We start from the raw sequence: 18,453 nt of genomic DNA on the forward strand, positions 1-18,453 counted from the left end.
TCTATTTCTGTGTGTAGTGTAAGGAAATGGTCCAGTTTCATTCTTCTGCATGTGGCTGTCCAATTTTCGCAACACCATTTGTTGAAAAAACTGTCTTTTTTATCCATTAGAAATTCTTTCCTGCTTTGTCAAAGATTAGTTGACCATAGAGTTGAGGGTCCATTTCTGGGCTTTCTATTCTGTTCCATTGATCTATATGTCTGGTTTTGTGCCAGTACAATGCTGTTTTAATGATGACAGCTTTGTAATAGAGACTGAAGTCTGAATTGAGATGCCGCCAACTTTGGTTTTCTTTTTTGACCTTCCTCTGGCTATCTGGGGTCTTTTCTGGTTCCATATAAATTTTAGGATTATTTGTTCTATTTCTTTGAAAAAAAATTGATGGTATTTTGATAGGGATACATTAAATGTATAGACTGCTCTAGGTAGCATAGACATTATCACGATATTTTTTCTTACAATCCGTGAGCATGGAAGGTTTTTCCATTTCTTTGTGTCTTCCTCAATTTCTTTCATGAGTACTTTATAGTTTTCTGAGTACAGATTCTTTGCCTACTTGGTTAGATTTATTCCTAGGTGTCTTACGGTTTGGGGTGGAATTGTAAATGGGATCGACTCCTTAAATTTCTCTTTCTTCTGTCTTGTTGGTGTATAGAAGTGCAACTGATTTCTATATCCTGACACTGTACTGAATTCTTGTACAAGTTCTAGCAGATTTGGAGTGGAGTCTTTCGGGTTTTCCACATAAAGTATCATATCATTTGCAAAGAGTGAAAGTTTGACTACTTCTTTGCCCATCTGGATGCCTCTTATTTCTTTTTGTTGTCTGATTGCTGAGGCTAGGACTTCTAGTACTATGCTGAATAGCAGTGGTGATAATGGACATCCCTGCTGTGTTCCTGACCTTAGGCAAAAGGTTCTCAGTTTTTCCCCATTGAGAATGATATTTGCTGTGGGTTTTCATAGATGGCTTTGATGATATTGAGGTATGTACACTCTATCCCTACACTTTGAAGAGCTTTGATGAAGAAAGGATGTTGTACTTTCTCATTTATTGAGAGTGTCAAAGGGTTCTTGTTCTATTAATGTATTGTATCACATTGATTCATGTGCAGATGTTGAACCAACCTTGCAGCCTAGGAAAAAATCCCACTTGGTCATGGTAAATAATCCTTTTAATGTACTGTTGGATCCTACTGGCTAGTATTTTGGTGAGAATTTTTGCATCCATATTCATCAGGGATATTGGTTAATTCTCCTTTATTGGGATCAAAGTAATGCTGGCTTCATAAAATTAATTTGGAAGTTTTCCATCCATTTCTATTTTTTGAAAACAGTTTCAGGAAAATAGGTATTAATTCTTCTTTAAACGTTTGGTAGAATTCCCCTGGGAAGCCATCTGGTCCTGGGTTCTTGTGTGTTGGGAGATTTTTGATAACTCTTTAATTTCCTTACTGGTTATGGCTTTGTTCAGGTTTTCTATTTCTTCCTGGTTCAGTTATGGTAGTTTATTTGTCTCTAGGAATGTATCCATTTCTTCCAGACTGTCTAATTTGCTCACAATATGTTCTTCTAATTGTATTTCTTTGGTGTAGGGTTGTGACCGCTCTTATTATTAATTTAGGTCCTTTCTCTTTTCTTTGTGGTAAGTCTGGCCAGGAGTTTACCAATCTTATTAATTCTTTCAAAGAACAAACTCCTAGTTCCATTGATTTTTTTAATTTCTTCTTTAATTTCCTGGTAGATCCATTCATACTTTAATAGGATGCTCTTCAGCTTCCATGTATGTGAGTTCTTTCCAGCTTTCCTCTTGGGATTGAGTTCTAGTCTCAAAGCATTGTGGTATGAAAATATGCAGGGAATGACCCCAATCTTTTGGTACCAGCTGACATCTGATTTGTGACCCAGGATTTGATCTATTCTGGAGAATGTTCCGTAGGCACTAGAGAAGAATGTGTGTTCTGTTGCTGTTGCTTTGGGATGGAATGTTCTGAATATATCTGTGATGTCCATCTGGTTCAGTATGTCATTTAAAGCCTTTATTTCCTTGATGATCTTTAGCTTATAAGACCTGTTCATTTTGTGTATCTTTGATTTTGTTATTAATAGTTTTATATAACTGGCTGCTTCCATGTTAGGGGCATAGATAATAAAACTGTTAAATCCTCTTGTTGGACAGACCCTTTGAGCATGATATAGTGTCCTTCCTCATCTCTTATTATAGCTTTGGCTTAAAATCTAATTTATCTGGTAAAAGGATTGCCACCCCAGCTTTGTTTTGATGTTTATAGCATGGCAAATTTTCTTCTACCCCCTCACTTTAAATCTGGATTGTCTTTGGGTCTAAAATGAGTCTCTTGCAGACAGCATATTGATGGGTCTTATTTTTTTATCCATTCTGATACCCTGTGTCTTTTGATTGGGACGTTTAGCCCATTTACATTCAGGGTACTGTTGAAAGATACAAATTTAGTGCCATTGTATTGCTTGTAAGATGACTGTCACTGCACACTGTCTCCATTCCTTTCTGATCTACATTACTTTTGGGCTTTCTCTTTGCTTGGGGGACCCCTTTCAATATTTCTTATATGGCTGCTTTTGGAGTTTGCAAATTCTTTTAGTTTTTGTTTGTCGTAGTGACAGTCTAGCTGGATATAGTATTCTTGGCTGAATATTTTTCTCGTTTTGTCCTCTGAATATATTACGCCAGTCCTTTCTGGCCTGCCAGGTCTCTGTGGATAGGTTTGCTGCCAATCTAATATTTCTACAATTGTAGGTTACTGACCTTGTCCTGAGCTGCTTTCAGGATTTTTCTTTGTCTCTGAGACTTTTAAGTTTTACTATTAGATGACAGGGTGCTGAACTCTTTTTATTGATTTTGAGGGGGGTTCTCTGTGCCTCCGGGGTTTTGATACCTGTTTCCATCCCCTAATTAGGGAAGTTCTCTGCTATAATTTGCTCCAATATACCTTCTTCCCCTCTCTCTCTTTCTTCATCTTTTGGGATCCCATTATTCTAATATTATTTTGTCTTATGCTGTCTCTTATCTCTCAAATTCTACCCCTCATGATCCAGTAGTTGTTTATCTCTTTTTCTTATTTTCCCTATTTTCCATCATTTGTTCTTCTATATCACTAATTCTCTGTCTCATTTATCCTAGCAGTTAGAGCCTCCATTTTGATTGCACCTCATTAATACCTTTTTTGATTTCAACTTGGTTAGATTTTAGTTCTTTTATTTCTCCAGAAAGGGATTCTTTAATATCTTCTATGCTTTTTTTCAAGCCCAGCTAGTATCTTTATTAACTGTCATCCTGAGCTCTAGTGCTGACATTTTACTAATGACTGTACTGATTAGGTCCCTAGCAGTTGGTACTGCCTCTTGTTCTTTTTTCTCAGGTGAGTTTTTCCACTTTGTCACTTTGTCCTGAGAAGGAATAGATGAATGAGAGAACAAAATGATAAAAGCATAACAACGACCCCAGAAAAATATACACTCAACAAATTGGAAGAGACCTGAAACCAGAGGGAAACGAAAGGAAAAAAACTACACACACACACATATATTTATATATATGATCAGGTGAATGGAACATTGAGCCACACACTTGATTTTGGGTGTATTTTGGTCTGTTAGAAGAAACTGCCTCCCAAAATTTTAAGAAGGGAAAATTTATATATATACAAAAATAAGGGTAAATTTAAAATTTTAATTTAAAATTTTAATTTTAAATTTTAAAGTGGAAAATTTTAAGAAGGGAAAAATCTATATATATACAAAAATAAGGGTAAATACGATGAAGGGATGGAATATGACTGTAAAGATGAAAATTTAAAAAGATTTTTAAAAAAGAATTGATAAGAAGTTGGTAGAAAAAAAAAAAAAGAAAAAAAGGAAAGGGAAAGAATGTGATCAGGCGGGAGAGTAGAACAAAGCCATACACTAGATTTAGGGTATATTTTGGTCTGTTAGAATAAACTGTATCTCAAAATTTTAAAGAAAGAAAAACTTAAAAGAAACACTTTTGTGTGTGTATATATATATATGTTTATATGTATATATATATAAACATATATATGTATATATAAACATATATATGTTTTTCTTTCTTTAAAATTTATAAACATATAAAAAGTTATATAAAATATATACATATAAACAAAAAATAAGGTTAAATACAATGAAGAGATAGAGTATCATTGTAAAAATGAAAATTGAAAAAGATTTTTTAAAAGGAATTGATAAGATATTGGTTAAAATAGGAAAGAGGAAAAATTCAAAAAAATAGAAAAAGAAAAAATAAGGAAATTTTTTAAAATTTAACTTTGAAAGACTATAGAATCATGGGCGGAAAGCCATGAATTCTATGTGCTGTATTCCCCTAGCACTGGAGCTTTGCAGTTCTCATTGAGCAGTAATCTTGGTGTTGGCTGGATGTTCCTGCTGATCTTCTGCGGGAGGGGCCTGTTGCAGTGAGTCTCAAATAATTCACTTCTCCGCACATCCTACCTTGCTGCTATTCTCTTCTTTGATCTTCTGTTAAGTTTGTAGGTGTTCAGAATGGTTTGATAACTATCTAGCCAAATTCCTGGGACCAGATGAAATTAAGGTTTCCTACTCCTCTGCCATCTTGCTCCTCCCAGATACAATTATCTTTAAAAAAATAGCTGAGGGCTATCTTTACAGGTAACCAAGGGCTACTCTATCCAGCTAACAGCACCACAAATGCTAGAACTCAGGAACATACAGTAAATAACATCAATATCTTCTCCTTAAAGAGATCACGTTTTACAGTATGAAATATAAATAAAATTTAAAAATCTAATTTTTTATATTATATATGGAAATAATTTACAAGTATAACATAATAGATATAATACAGATTCACTTCCTTTTCCCCCGTCCTTCCCTCCTTACAAAACTACAGTAAATGAGACTGTATTTTCTCCATCACCATCACCAACCTCCTCTTCTTCCATTACTCAGGAAATGACAAGTGTTCCTAATATAATTAAAAATCATAACTGTCTTACGAGAATCTAAATATAAATCAAGGCTCGCTACAGTCAAAATTGCCAGATACAGTCTGATTTAAAAGAAAAAAAAAAAAAAAGCAAGTTTACTGGAAATGAATTAATTGCCTCCTCCAAATACATTAAAAAGTTTTAAAATTATTAAGGCATACTACACCAGTAAATATTTCTTTGAAATACCATGATATCCAAATAAAATAGTTTTTAACCTTCTGATATTTATAAAAGAACCGCAAAGACTATGTAAGTTTATAAATATTATAGATCAAAATGCAACTAAATTTATTATATTTTATATATATTGAAAATTAACATTATAGAGTACTGGAGAAAATCTGACAACACTAATATTGATAAATGATGCTCTCCTTTGTTGGCATATAAATGAAACATATAGGGAGGAAGAAGTATAACTGCTCTTCACCTGCTTGGATTTCTTGTTTAAAACAACAGCATTTTTCTAATTGTCACTTACATGCTCCTATCATCACTGCAGCAACGAGGACTAAATTTTAAATATTTCTTAATAGCATTCCTTAATTAGATAATTAAAGCTGGGGATTACAAGAAGTAATCAGATGACAACTGTCCTGGGAGAAACCAAGACACCTAGTAAACCATTTTAAGGACAATTTTTTTTTTCAGTATAAAACAAATACAGAAAAATACTTACCTCGACAATATTCCATTAAGATAAGCACTTCCCATACATTATCACTTATTGAATTAACAGCACAGTCCAAATAACTCACAATATTTTTGTGACCAGACAGCTCTTTCTGAAAAATAATTTAAAAACATACATTTTCAAGCTCTACTAGCAATAGTTTAAAGTCTAAATTAATATATTTAAAGAATTTCAAAAAGTAAATTAAGAATAAATATGGAAGCTGACATATTTCAAAAAGGTTTCTACAGTTTCAATGAAAAGTTTCCTTACATGTGCCTGCCATTTTCTAACAGGCAAATATTCAATGAACACTAATTTTTAAACTCAATCAGGACAAAAGAGATGGTTCACTCAAAACCAGCAGTCTCCCAAAGTGTGCATGATAGTCCTTCGGGACTCAAGAATATAATACCAGAACTTTTATTTATTTTTAGCTAAAAATATTTTTTAATTAAGCTCTAATATTTATGAACTAACAAGTACACTCTAATCGGTTTTCCCTGCAACATACTACAATTTATGTGTACTTAGTTAAGTGGATTTATGAATGTATATACTTTTAACTAAATAACCTACAAAACAAACAAGTGGCTAAAAAAAAATTCTATTAAGAAACCACAGGTTAGGACACCTGGGTGGCTCAGTGGGTTAAGCCACTGCCTTCAGCTCAGGCCAGGGTCCTCGGATCGAGCCCCGCATCAGGCTCTCTGCTCGGCAGGGAGCCTGCTTTCCTCTCTCTCTCTGCCTGCCTCTCTGTCTACTTGTGATCTCTCTCTGTCAAAAAATAAATAAAATCTTTAAAAAAAAAAAAAAAGGAAAGAAAAGAAACCACAGGTTAAAAATAATACTAATATTACAAGTACAAGAAAATAAGGAAAAAATGGCAAATCTGCCACTTGTGTTTCTGGTAAAGATAACGATCAGCATGTAATGAGGTTCAAAATAATCATCTACTTAGGTAGGTCTGGAAATTAAAAAACGATTATCAACAATACTTTTTAAAAATAAATTTACACCCACTACCATTAATAATAAACCCTATTTTAACCATGTAATTTGGAAGCTGTAATGTGACTGGTTCATAAATACACAAATATAATAGTAGATGGGCACCAAAAAGTTACAAGACCACTGCTGTAAAGAACGAATTACCCTAAATTCTGTGTTCGAAAGCAGAGAACCTGAGTTTTATTGCTACTGATGATGACTATATTTTACATATCAAAATTACACAAATTCGGGGTACCTGGGTGGCTCAGTGGGTTAAGCCTCTGCCTTTATCTCAGGTCATGATTCAGGGTCCTGGGATGGAGCCCCATATCGGGCTCTCTGCTCAGCAGGGAGCCTGCTTTCCCCTCCCCGTCTGCCTGCCTCTCTGCCTACTTGTGATCTCTGTCAAATAAATAAATGAAATCTTTAAAAAGAAAAAAAAAATTACACAAATTCTATTGAAAGGAAGAACTGTGGTACACAGTACCATGTCTAAACTCAAGTTCAAGAACTTATTCTAAGAACGCCAATTATCTTGGGGGTAAATCTCTTCACCCTTTCAACTGATAGCTTTTCTAAAATGCTTTTAAAAACCAAATCTCAAAGCCTAGTCAATTCTAGTCTAAGTAGGGAGTAGGGAGAATAAAGCCGAATCAGATAAATCCTGTTGTATAAGTATACCTATCGCTGAACAAAAGGGATCAAATTGTATGTTGCTAATGATGTTGATGTAAAGTAGGAAATCTCTAGGCAGCTCACAGTAGCAGTGATATTAACAAGTGTTTGACATGGACGTTGAAAAACCAGAATCCCACACACTGCTGGTGTGAACATAAACCCCACACACTGCTGGTGTGAACATAAAAGGTTCAACTGCTATGGAAAACAGTTCTGTGGCTCCTAAAAGTTAAACACAGAATTACCATAACCCAGCAATTCCTCTCCTAAATACAAACTCAAAAAACTGAAAACAAATAAATAAATATATATACACACATATTCATAGCAGCACTATTCACAACAAACCAAAAAATAGAAACAGCCTAAATGTCCATCAATTTTTTTTAAAGTCCTCAAAAGATGAATAAACAAGCTGTGATAGACAGTTAGATACACACATACCAGGTAGATGAACCTCAAAAACATGCTAAGTGAAAAAAGCCAACATAAAATGTCACATATTGCATGACTCCATTTACATAAAATATCCAGAATAGGTAAATCTATGGAGACATAACACAATGGGTGGTTGCCAGGGCCTGGAACAAGGTAGGAATGGGAGCAACTGCTTGCCAGGCAAGGGGTTTCATTTTTTTTTTTTTTTTTTTTTTTTTTTGGAGTGATGGAAAGATTCAGAAGTAGGCAGAGGTGGTGACTGCCCATCATCATGAATGCACTAAATGCCCGAACTGTTCACTTTAAAATAGTGGATTGCAATAAATAAATAAATCAAACAAAAGTTTCATTTCAATAAGACAAAAGTGTTAAACATATATTAGCATCTGATAAGCCGCAGACAAGAGCCGGGGAGGAGGAAGAGAAGGAAGACGTGCAGGAAGCGGGGGGAAGGAGAGGAGAAGAAAGAAGAGATGGGCAGAGACGGATGGGGAGAGGGCAAGGAAGAAAGAGAAGAGGGGGAAGAAGAGGAGGCGGAGGAAAAGGCAGCGCAGGGGGAGGAGAGAGGGTGGGAACGAAGAGGAGGAAGCTGGGAAGGATGGGGGGTGAGCGAGAGGCGGAGGGGAGGGGAGGGAGGAGACGTAAGAGAAGACGACCAGGGGAGAAGGAGGAGGAGAAAAACAAGAAACCACACAGAGCACTGAGAATAAGATAACTTAGAAAAAAAGAATATTTTTATTTGGTACATTTTTTTAACTGTTTAGTTAACCCAGTTACTGACATTTCTTTAATAACCTATTAAAATATTTTTTACTTTTCCTAACATTTAAAAAGAATCTTTCCCTTATTGGAGGTTCTCTTTCCATGTATTGTAGAGTCCACCCCCCAAAAAAGTAATAACAACAGTAAACTTTATAACATGATTTTTAAAATGAAAAGCAAAACAAAATGTTGTTGTAGACACACACATTACACTGAATGCATTAAACACCATGGGGAAGGTAAACACCAAATTCAAGACAATGGTTTCTTTTTGGATGAGAACAGCATAAGGATATGGCTACGCAGGAATATACAGAGGCTTTAACTCTATCTGTAAAATTTTAATTCTTAAGTTGGGTAGTGCATAAACTGGTACTTATTACATAATTCCCTAATTTTTCTATTCTCAAACTATTTCATAATCAAAATGTATTTTTAAAAGGGGGAAAAAGAAAAAGCAGAGTCCTTGCCATTGAACTACAATCAGAAAGAGAGGATTAAGGAGTAGTTGACTACAGTTAGCCCTAAGGAGGACTATAAAGAATACACTTCAAAGGTTTTCTAGACCTGCATAAACCAGTAAGCAGCTTGCCTAAAACCTGGCTACTGTTACAGTGCAAAATCAAAAGAAAATACAGCCAATTTTTCAAATGGAATTACACTTTCACTTACCATAATTGTAATTTCCCTTTTACAAATGTTGAGGTCTGGCATGCTATTCACATACATTCGTTTCAATGCATGGCGGATTCCACCATGTGTCCGCACCAGGAAAACCGTGGAGAATCCACCTAGGAGAATGAGTACCGGTTAATTACAAAGAAGCAGAAACTACTATGCAGTATCACTGAGGAGCTTAATCTAAGAAATAAACCGCAAACAAGACAAAAATAATAGCAAGCAACTATTTTATTAGATTAAAAGCCAAAACTCTGGCTTCCTATGACCATCACAAAGTAGTACATGGAGAATAGCATGCTCCTCAAATAAACATGCTTCTCTTTTAAAGGTTAAAATACTAAAATTTCATTTTGCCTCTTATGTAACATGTGGAAAATGTCACTATAACTGCATTACTATAGTTTGGCACATATTAGTGACTGTCTAATCACCAGCCTCCTCCTCTCTGTGATAACAAAACACTGATATTATCTGAGATAGCAACAGAATCAGATGGGTGGGTTCCCCTCCAGTTCCAGGGGATGAACCAACACTGTTCTACGGAGATAATGAATCTCATTTCCTCTTGTCAGTATCTGACTTAGGACTAGGTATGTAAACAATTTTGCTATGGGACATAAGGGGAAAATTGGCTAGGGATTGCAGGGAAAGAATGTCCACCCAGAAAAGAGAGAGACTTGTGAAGAAGGCCAAGCTCTTCTGCTAGCTTTTGGATTTTGTTATAGATGAATATGATGTTCAGACCTACTGTAGCTATCTGTGGGCAGGATGGACCAGACGGGACCATGATGGACCAAAAGGATCAGAGCAAAGATGACCTAAACCACTGACACAGTTAGGCTACTGCATTAGACAACTCTGGAACCATCTCCTTCCAGAAGTCTTAGCATGATGTAAGCGTCCTCATGATACATGCCACCGTTATTTGGACAGTCTGTTAACTGTATTTGAGAAAGCAGATCCAAAACACATTGCTCAGCTTTCTAAAGAACAATTATTTCTGTCACATCTACACAAAAACTCCACCTGAAGTCTTTAAAGCTCATCCTGGTAAAGGATATTATGTTGTTTAATGTAGTTTAAAACAAAAAATGGTTGTGTCACTTTTATCAGTTTGATAGCCCTAATAAAACAGCATCCTGATCAATTATAAGGCACCTGCATTGATTCAACACAAAACAGTCAGAGGAAAAGTAAACTACTGGGGATAAATGCTAGGGAAGAAGAGTTCCTAAGACACTCCAGAACCAGTATGGATTCAACCCAGAGTCTTCATATCCCCCAACTGCAGCTCCAAGAAACTGTAAAACTCCCACGTCGTAGATTTGGATTGCCATATACACAATGTAGGGAAAGTCAAATCATCCAACTCGCAAGGTGGTTACCAGGAAATAAAAAGATGGTATTTGGGAAAGGTACTTGAAATAAAAGCTCTAACAATGCAGGGAAATTTTTTAAAAGAAGTTCACTTAGCATTAATTTCATATACAAACATTAAGAAATTAGTAGCACTAATAAAGTACTACTTCAACTATTCAAATTTTTATTTGATTTTTAAAAATTTAAAGAAAATGCTGAAAGTTGGGTCTCTATGTAGAGTTAGTATGAGTATAGGTCAAGATAAATTATTTAAACAGAATTTGTTCTGAGATATTTTTCTAGAGAGAGAGAATGAATTTATCTTGAATGGATTTCCAAGTTCTGCCCCAAGTCAGAGTCAGAAAGCCTAAGCAGGCCGTGTGTGTGTGTGTGTGTGTGTGTGTGTGTGTGTGTCCCTACACTTTATATTATTCTACTTAGGTATATGTTCCTATAAATACATAATAATGTAAACTGGTTATTAACTGGGGAATTGGGCAGCAGTCTCCCAGTTGGTTCTGATGTACACCCTAGCTGAGCATCCACTGAACCAGAGATAAAGTTCTGAGAGGAGTCATGGATCCTATATATTCAGTTCTCAACCACCCACTAACAAAGTAACTTTATGCCTATGAATTAGGGAAACTAAGGGAAAAATTTTAATTTTCTTCATAAAACCCATATTCCTTAAAGTTAAAGCTTGCTGATTTCACTAATTTGAAATTAGACCTAAATCCCACCAGATGTTAGCTTTTCTAAAGAGATATGTTCATTAACTGTGATTTATACCTAAACTAGGTAAAATTGGTCATTAATAGTGCCTGCTTTGAGAATGAAAGGGAAGTAATTTATTTATATTTCTCCAAATGCTATATTTTCCAATAATTTGATTGTTAATTAGCTAATATTATTTGCTTGAAGAACACATTCAGTGGTAATTAGTTAAGAATTACAGTAATCCAAGAGAGGAGTATCATCTGCTTGCCATCAATCCATCCACACCTACCAAAGTCTTCAACACATATGTTTCCTCAGGAAGTCTTACACGACCAACCCCATTCAAGTTCATCATGCATCATTCCTTCAGAATTTTTACCTAGGGTTTTGACTACATTACTGTGTACTTCAATTCTCAACTCACCACATACATATATCACAAGATTACGAGCAGTTAACCACAAATTCCCCTTTTTATATATTTCTACGTCCAATTCAATATATTGTTCAATTCCAAGCAAAGGCACAGTTGTTAAATTAAAGCTATATTTATAATTCCAAATTTGGAGCCATAAGGGTATTATAAAGCATTCCAAATGTGTCCCCAAATCCCAAGAGTAAAAAAACTAATGACAGATACTGATCTGACACAGTAAAATGGGAAATAATGTATATTTACACAACTTAACACGAGAAGGAAAATTACTGAAATCTTTTGTAATCTATAAATCATATAATATAGGCATTCCTTTCCAATTGTGGGTACAAATTCTGAAAAGCAATGATTATCAGCCTCCCCCAGTTTGTTTCCAGGTTAGACATGCAGTTCACATGTGAAACCACTGCACAGGTCGTCAAATTCAAATATCATCTCCTTTGTCCACAACCCAACACAAAAAGTATCATATTTCAATGAAGAAGTAGCTTGAAGCCAACCTAAATTTGTTTCAGTTAACAGTATTAAAATAATGACAATGTAGCTTGCACCTGACCGAAAGCACGGCTCTAGAGACGCCAGGTGCCTTCGGTAATTGTGGATGCACGGAAGGCATGTATTTCTACAGCCTAACTTTTCCTGATAAACCACTCCTCCTATTAAAAGCCATTATTTTTCCATGCTTTCATTTGTCTTACTTTCCATTTACTGATGGTGCATTTATTTGTAACTCTCCTCGAATGTGTTCAGAAAGATAACATAAAAAAAGGAAAACATGAAAAAAAAAAAAAAAAGAAGGAAGACATGAATGACGGAACCAGTTTCTTTATCTTCCCTGCACTTCCTCGGGTTCAGATGTTAATTCACCAACTAAGAGTACCCAAAGGAGTAGAAATTCATCAGTAACAAAATAATCCTGAGAACACTACTAAGTAGTCCACTGGGTTAGGTAAACAAGAAAGCAGGGACCTGGATTAAGATATTAGTTTTACATTATAATCAACCTGAGATAAATCAAAATGAACAATCCTCCATTTAATCTCAAATGCCAGCCACCCAGGAAATCCTCCAATTACCTTGTACTGATAAAGTTTGTTTTGAAGGTATTTTACACAGGTTTTATCACATAATCTTTACAGAAGTGTCTGGTTTAAAACACAGATACCAGGGCACCTAGGTGGCACAGTTGGTAAAGCGCCCAACTCTTGGTTTCAGTTCAGGTCCGGATCTCAGGGCTGTAAGATCAAGCCTCTCCAGGGCACCGCACCCCGAGTCGGCTTGACTCACTCCCCCTCCCTCCACAACCACGCGAGCACACGTTCCCTCTTCCCCTCAAATAAACCTTTTTTAAAAAATAAAGTAAAATAAAAAACAAAGCACAGATACCCATATATAAGGTTTAGCCTCTTCCTCCCTCCATACCTTTTGACAAAAAAAGAATCATTTCTAGGTAGGGACTATTGTAGTGTACACACAAGACTTAACTCATTGTTTTTTCATTTTTTAAAATTATTTTTAATTAACATATAACATTAACATATAATGTATTATTTTATTATATATAATGTATTATTTGTTTCAGGGGCACAGGTCTGTGAGTCATGAGGCTCACACACGTCACAGCTCCCCATGGCACAGACGCTCCCCAGTGTCCCTCACCCGGCCACCCCATCCCTCCCCCATTTTAACAGCGGCAGAGTATGCTATACCATGTAAATACCATAATTTGATCATCTCCAAAGTGATGGTCATCCAGGTTAGTCTGGTGTTTTATCTGTCTCTTGCTAGTACGGACAATAAATGTTGCATTAAACACCCTTGTACAATCATTCTTAAAGACTAGCACTTTTGTTCCCGTGGCATAGATTTCCAAGGTAAGTCCCCCAAAGGAAAAACACAGACTCAATACTGCCAGGCTAAACCCTGAAAGGCTGTAGCAACTTTCACCAGCAACAGGAGTCCTTTTTCTCACATGCTCACCAGAGCACTTAAAATTCTGCCAGTCTGATTGGGAAAGACTTGTGGCTCTGTTACTTCTAGCTTTCATTCTTCTCATTACCAGTGAAACTGAGCCTCTTTGCCTCTTTTTGCCGGTCACTTGTGTCCACTCTTCCATGACTTGCCTTCGTATCACTGGTCTCTTTCTCTAAAGGGTCCTCTCTTTCCTTCCGTTGTAGGAGAGCATTATAGAATTCGCCTGACACATGAAGGTGTGCCTATTTGGTCTACCACTTGGCTCCATTTGGTATTGATCAAGGACACACACCAAAGCTTGATTCAGAATCATATAATGGGGGAAGAGGAACTTAATTTTTTTCTTTTTTTTCAAGATTTTCTTTATTTAACAGAGAAAAAGGGTAAGAGAACATAAGCAGGGGAAGCATCTGGGGGAGAGGGAGAAGCAGGATCCCCGCCAAGCAGGGAGCCTGATGCGAGGCTCAATCCCAGGGCTCTGGGATCATAACCTGAGCCAAAGGCAGATGCTCAACCAACTGAGCTACCCAAGCACCCCTAATTTTTTCTTTATATATCATTGTAGTGTTGGATGTTGCATGGGGGCTGTGTTTTATTGGAAATTTTTAGAGAAATAATGTAGAACATATCTTTTAAATGAATGAGAAAAGAACTCATCAACTTAAAACAGATAAAGGAAAGGTACTTTCCACCACTATACAGTAAAAGCGCATACAAAAGAGGTCACACAAAGCCATAAGATTTCCAATAAACATATTGTGATCTCAACGGTAGCATTTACCACTGTACTCCTCCATAACAAAAATAAAAGGATTTTTTTTTAAAGCCTTAAATCCATAAGGTCAAAGAGAAAGAGACAAGACATGTCAACAAAATTTTGGAAGATGAAGAACTTAGGGACACATGGTATAGGACTAAACAGAACAGAGAAAGAGCACATCAAGCATTTGACTGGGAGGGAGAGGGAGCAAGAATGAGCAAGAAGCAAGACTAGTCTAATGACATAAACCTGAAAAACTAAAAAACTACAGAATGATGGGGGGCCCTGTGAATGCAGGGATAGCAATGAGGAAATAGGAAGACTGGATCAAAGTCTTCATAAAAGCATCAGACCTCTAGATTCCCCACCCCACCCCATTCCTCCCCCTCCAGGCCAGATGAGTTAAACCAGTATCTGGGACACTAGGCACCATTTGTAGGCATGCGGACAGAAGCGGAGAGAAAGGTGTAGTCCTAAAAACAGGAAAATTAAATAAAAGTCTACACGCTGTAAAGAGAATCTCCACCTCAGTCTGAGACCATTTCTCAGCGACAAGCACCAGACAGTAAGTACATCCTAGTCGTATCAAAGAAGTTCTCTTCTTGGAAACCGGATTAAAAAAATACAGATACGGAAATTTGGGAGACACAGAAGGAAAACAGAGTGGCTTTCTGACTCATGACATTGAGGTGAAGCCCTGAATTAAGAAACCCTTACAATTTACAAAAAGCCCTTCCAATCATCACTTTAAAGAACCTCACTCAAAAAATAAAAAAGACAAAAACAAAAACAAAAACCAGACATCAAAGGTTCATCAGACACAGAAAGACTCCAACATAAAGAGATGAAAAAAGGCAAACAGGAAAAAAGGAACTCTGAACAGATGCTAGGATCTAAAGAAATCATCCATGAACCTACAAACATGTTCAGAGTGTAAGGAAAATACTGTAGTCATGAAGTAAGAGCAGGGTCCTATAAAAGGGATGGCTATTCCGAGAATGAGGAATGATTTTTGCAAATTAAAACTAAGAGATCAAAAGGGGAAAACTTCAACAGAGGAGCTAGAAGATAAAATTAAGGAAAATTTCCAGAAATTTTCCAGACAAAAGAAATAAGAAAAGACAGGAACATAAAAGGACCAGTGTAACAGATCTACTATCACAGTAACAGAAGTTCCAGAAAGAGAAAATAAAGAAGAAATAAATAATTAAGAATAATATTTATTCTTTCTTCTTTCTTAATATTTCTAAGAAGAAAAGTATATCGAAGATATAATACACACATATATTCCAAACTTGATGTGCATGGGTTTCCGTAAGTAAAAAGCTAACCATATATATAGATATATAGAGTATATCCTACATACACACACACAATGGAGTATTTGTTATGAAAACGAATGAAACCTTGCCATGTGCAACAACGTGGATGGATCTCGAGGGTATAATGCTAAGTGATTAAGTCAAAGAAAGACAAATACCATCATTTTGCTCACATGTGGAATTTAATAAACAAAAACAAACAAACAAAAAAGAGACAAACAAATGAATTCAGTATCGGCAACAACCTGGTGGACAGCAGAGGGGAAGTGGGTGGGCACAGGTGAAAAAGGTGAAGGGGAGAAAGGGTACACTTATCTCGAACCCTGAGCGAGGTGCCCAACTGCCTGATCACTACATTGTACACCTGGAGCAAAGGAAACAATGCGTGTTCATTATGCTGGAAGTTTTAAAAAATCAAAATTTAATTAAAATTTAATTAAAATTTAATTAAAGTTTAAATATTTTAAAAAAAAGCACCAACCCAGCAAATACCAAGCATGGTGAACAAGAACAAAAACAAACAAAAAAAACACCGTATCAAGGCTAATCATCAAGAAACTTCAGAAGGTTCAGGATAAAGAAAAAATCTTTTCGCATTTGAATGGTTGCACATTTGCTTCAGTTCAGGCCCTGTACCCTTATCTGGCCATCTCACCAGCAGAGAGTGAATGTGTAAGCACAATTAAGCTCATACTACTTTTAAATAAGCATATTATATATGGATGGCATCATTTTACCAGTTTTAGCGTTTTTCCAGCTTCAGGCTGGAGACTGGCCCCAGAAAGACCTACTACATGGCTGGAGTAGGAACTTTTCAGCCGCCTGCCTCTACTTCCATTCCACCTGCCAACCTCTGAGGAGAAGAGAGGGTTTAAGAGACTGAGTGCAATCACATGGTCAATGATTTAACCGACTGTGCCTACGTAAAGTGGCCTCAATAAAAATTCTGACTAACAAGACCCCGAGAACTTCCTGGTTGGTGAACACACTCACATCCGCAGAGCGGCCCACCCTGCCCCCATGTGGACAGAAGCCCCTGCACTCGAGGCCCTTCCATTCCTTATACCCCTGCCTCATGCACCTGTTCAGCCCGGCTGTTCACTGTAGCCGTGGTAATAAAATGGTAATCATCAGTAGAGCACATTCTTAAATTCTGAGTCATTCTAGCAAATTATCAAACCTGCAGAGGAATCATGAGAAACCCCAAATTTGCTGTCAAGAAAGCCACCAGAAGTGCTGAAGGCCTCCAGGCATCTGAAATTGGGGCAATCATCTGAGACTGAGCCCTTTAAGGCGTGGGTTGAGTCTAGTAGTGTCCAAACTGAACTGAGGGGCCCCCAGCTAGTGTCAGAGAACCGCAGGCAGAATGTAACTGCTTACCTAAAAGTAGTAGTTATGAATGTATTTCATCTTCTACTTGGGAAGATGAGAAGTATGCCATATCAAGCAACAATCAAAAAAACTTTTAAACCTAACGGTAATTCAAAATGGATTTGGTCTAGAGGTCTAGAGGCCAACATCAGGTATTTTGGAGACATACAATACTAAACTAAGTACTTAGTAAATACTTCTTTGTCTATACAATGAGACATCCCTACAAGCTATACTGCACTGCTTTCAAACTCTTTTGTTCATCAATCTGCCTCTCCCATTAGGTAGTAAGCAACTTGATGACAATTTCACACAATAATAGATGCAAAATAATCAAAATGTGTTCATAACGTAATAGTTCAATCACTTTTGAAGTAACCAAACTCTTCTGAAATGAAAAAAACGAGGTATTTTTTAAATGCCTCGATAAAACTATGATACACTTTGACAAAACCTGACAAGTTTTGTAATCACTGTAAGAAATTAATTTCATCCATATAATTTACATTCAGTGAATGTCTCTTAGCTCCTAATTAGCACCTTCTTTCCAGAGAACAGAAAATCCAAGTTGGCAGGGGTTATATAAATAAAGAATTACCACTAAATGTTTCTTATAACCATGGTTCTCAGCCTACTTTCTTGCCCAACACATTGGAAGACACTACTCATTCCCAAAAAGTGACAGAGACGGCCAACGGAGTTGGGAAGAAAAGGTATCAAAATCGAGAAGTACAACACTAAGAAACCGATTCAGTAAGGATCATCTATGTATGCCCAAAATTCAAGATCAAGTGTGATGAGAAATAGGATATTCCCATGATGTCAAAGTATCACAAGGAAAAAACTCCCTTGTAAGGGAGAAATCTGGGAGTCATTAATATTGCATTAATATTGACATTACGTGTTTCCTGATTACCTACAAAGTAATTTTGTTAAAAACTTTTCACCTGGGACGCCTGGGTGGCTCAGTTGGTTGGACGACTGCCTTCGGCTCAGGTCATGATCCTGGAGTCCCGGGATCGAGTCCCGCATCGGGCTCCCAGCTCCATGGGGAATCTGCTTCTCCCTCTGACCTTCTCCTCGTTCATGCTCTCTCTCACTCTCTCTCTCTCAAGTAAATAAATAAAATCTTTAAAAAAAAAACAAAAAACTTTTCACCTGATAAATCTTAAGGCCCAACTCCAGCGTACATGAAACAGAGGCTAGAAGAATAAGGAAAGTGCTAACACAGAGAAACAACCAAAGTCCAAGATACTGACTCT

The 18,453-nt window shown here is 36.6% G+C and overlaps 1 protein-coding gene across 3 annotated transcripts in view; it reads right to left on the reverse strand.

Annotated features, from left to right (window-relative positions):
* The window catches only part of BMP2K (BMP2 inducible kinase), a 120,343-nt gene that overhangs the window by 65,134 nt on the left and 36,756 nt on the right, over positions 1-18,453 (reverse strand). For all 3 annotated transcript variants that reach the window (XM_059155890.1, XM_059155808.1, XM_059155963.1), the window contains exons 2-3: positions 9,244-9,362; positions 5,707-5,812 (exon numbers count right to left, since the gene is read on the reverse strand). In XM_059155890.1, the coding sequence (XP_059011873.1) occupies positions 5,707-5,812; positions 9,244-9,362 (225 nt within the window). The remainder of the gene's footprint in view (positions 1-5,706; positions 5,813-9,243; positions 9,363-18,453) is intronic.

Source organism: Mustela lutreola, chromosome 1 (genome assembly GCF_030435805.1).
Source record: "Mustela lutreola isolate mMusLut2 chromosome 1, mMusLut2.pri, whole genome shotgun sequence".
NCBI lineage: Eukaryota > Metazoa > Chordata > Mammalia > Carnivora > Mustelidae > Mustela > Mustela lutreola.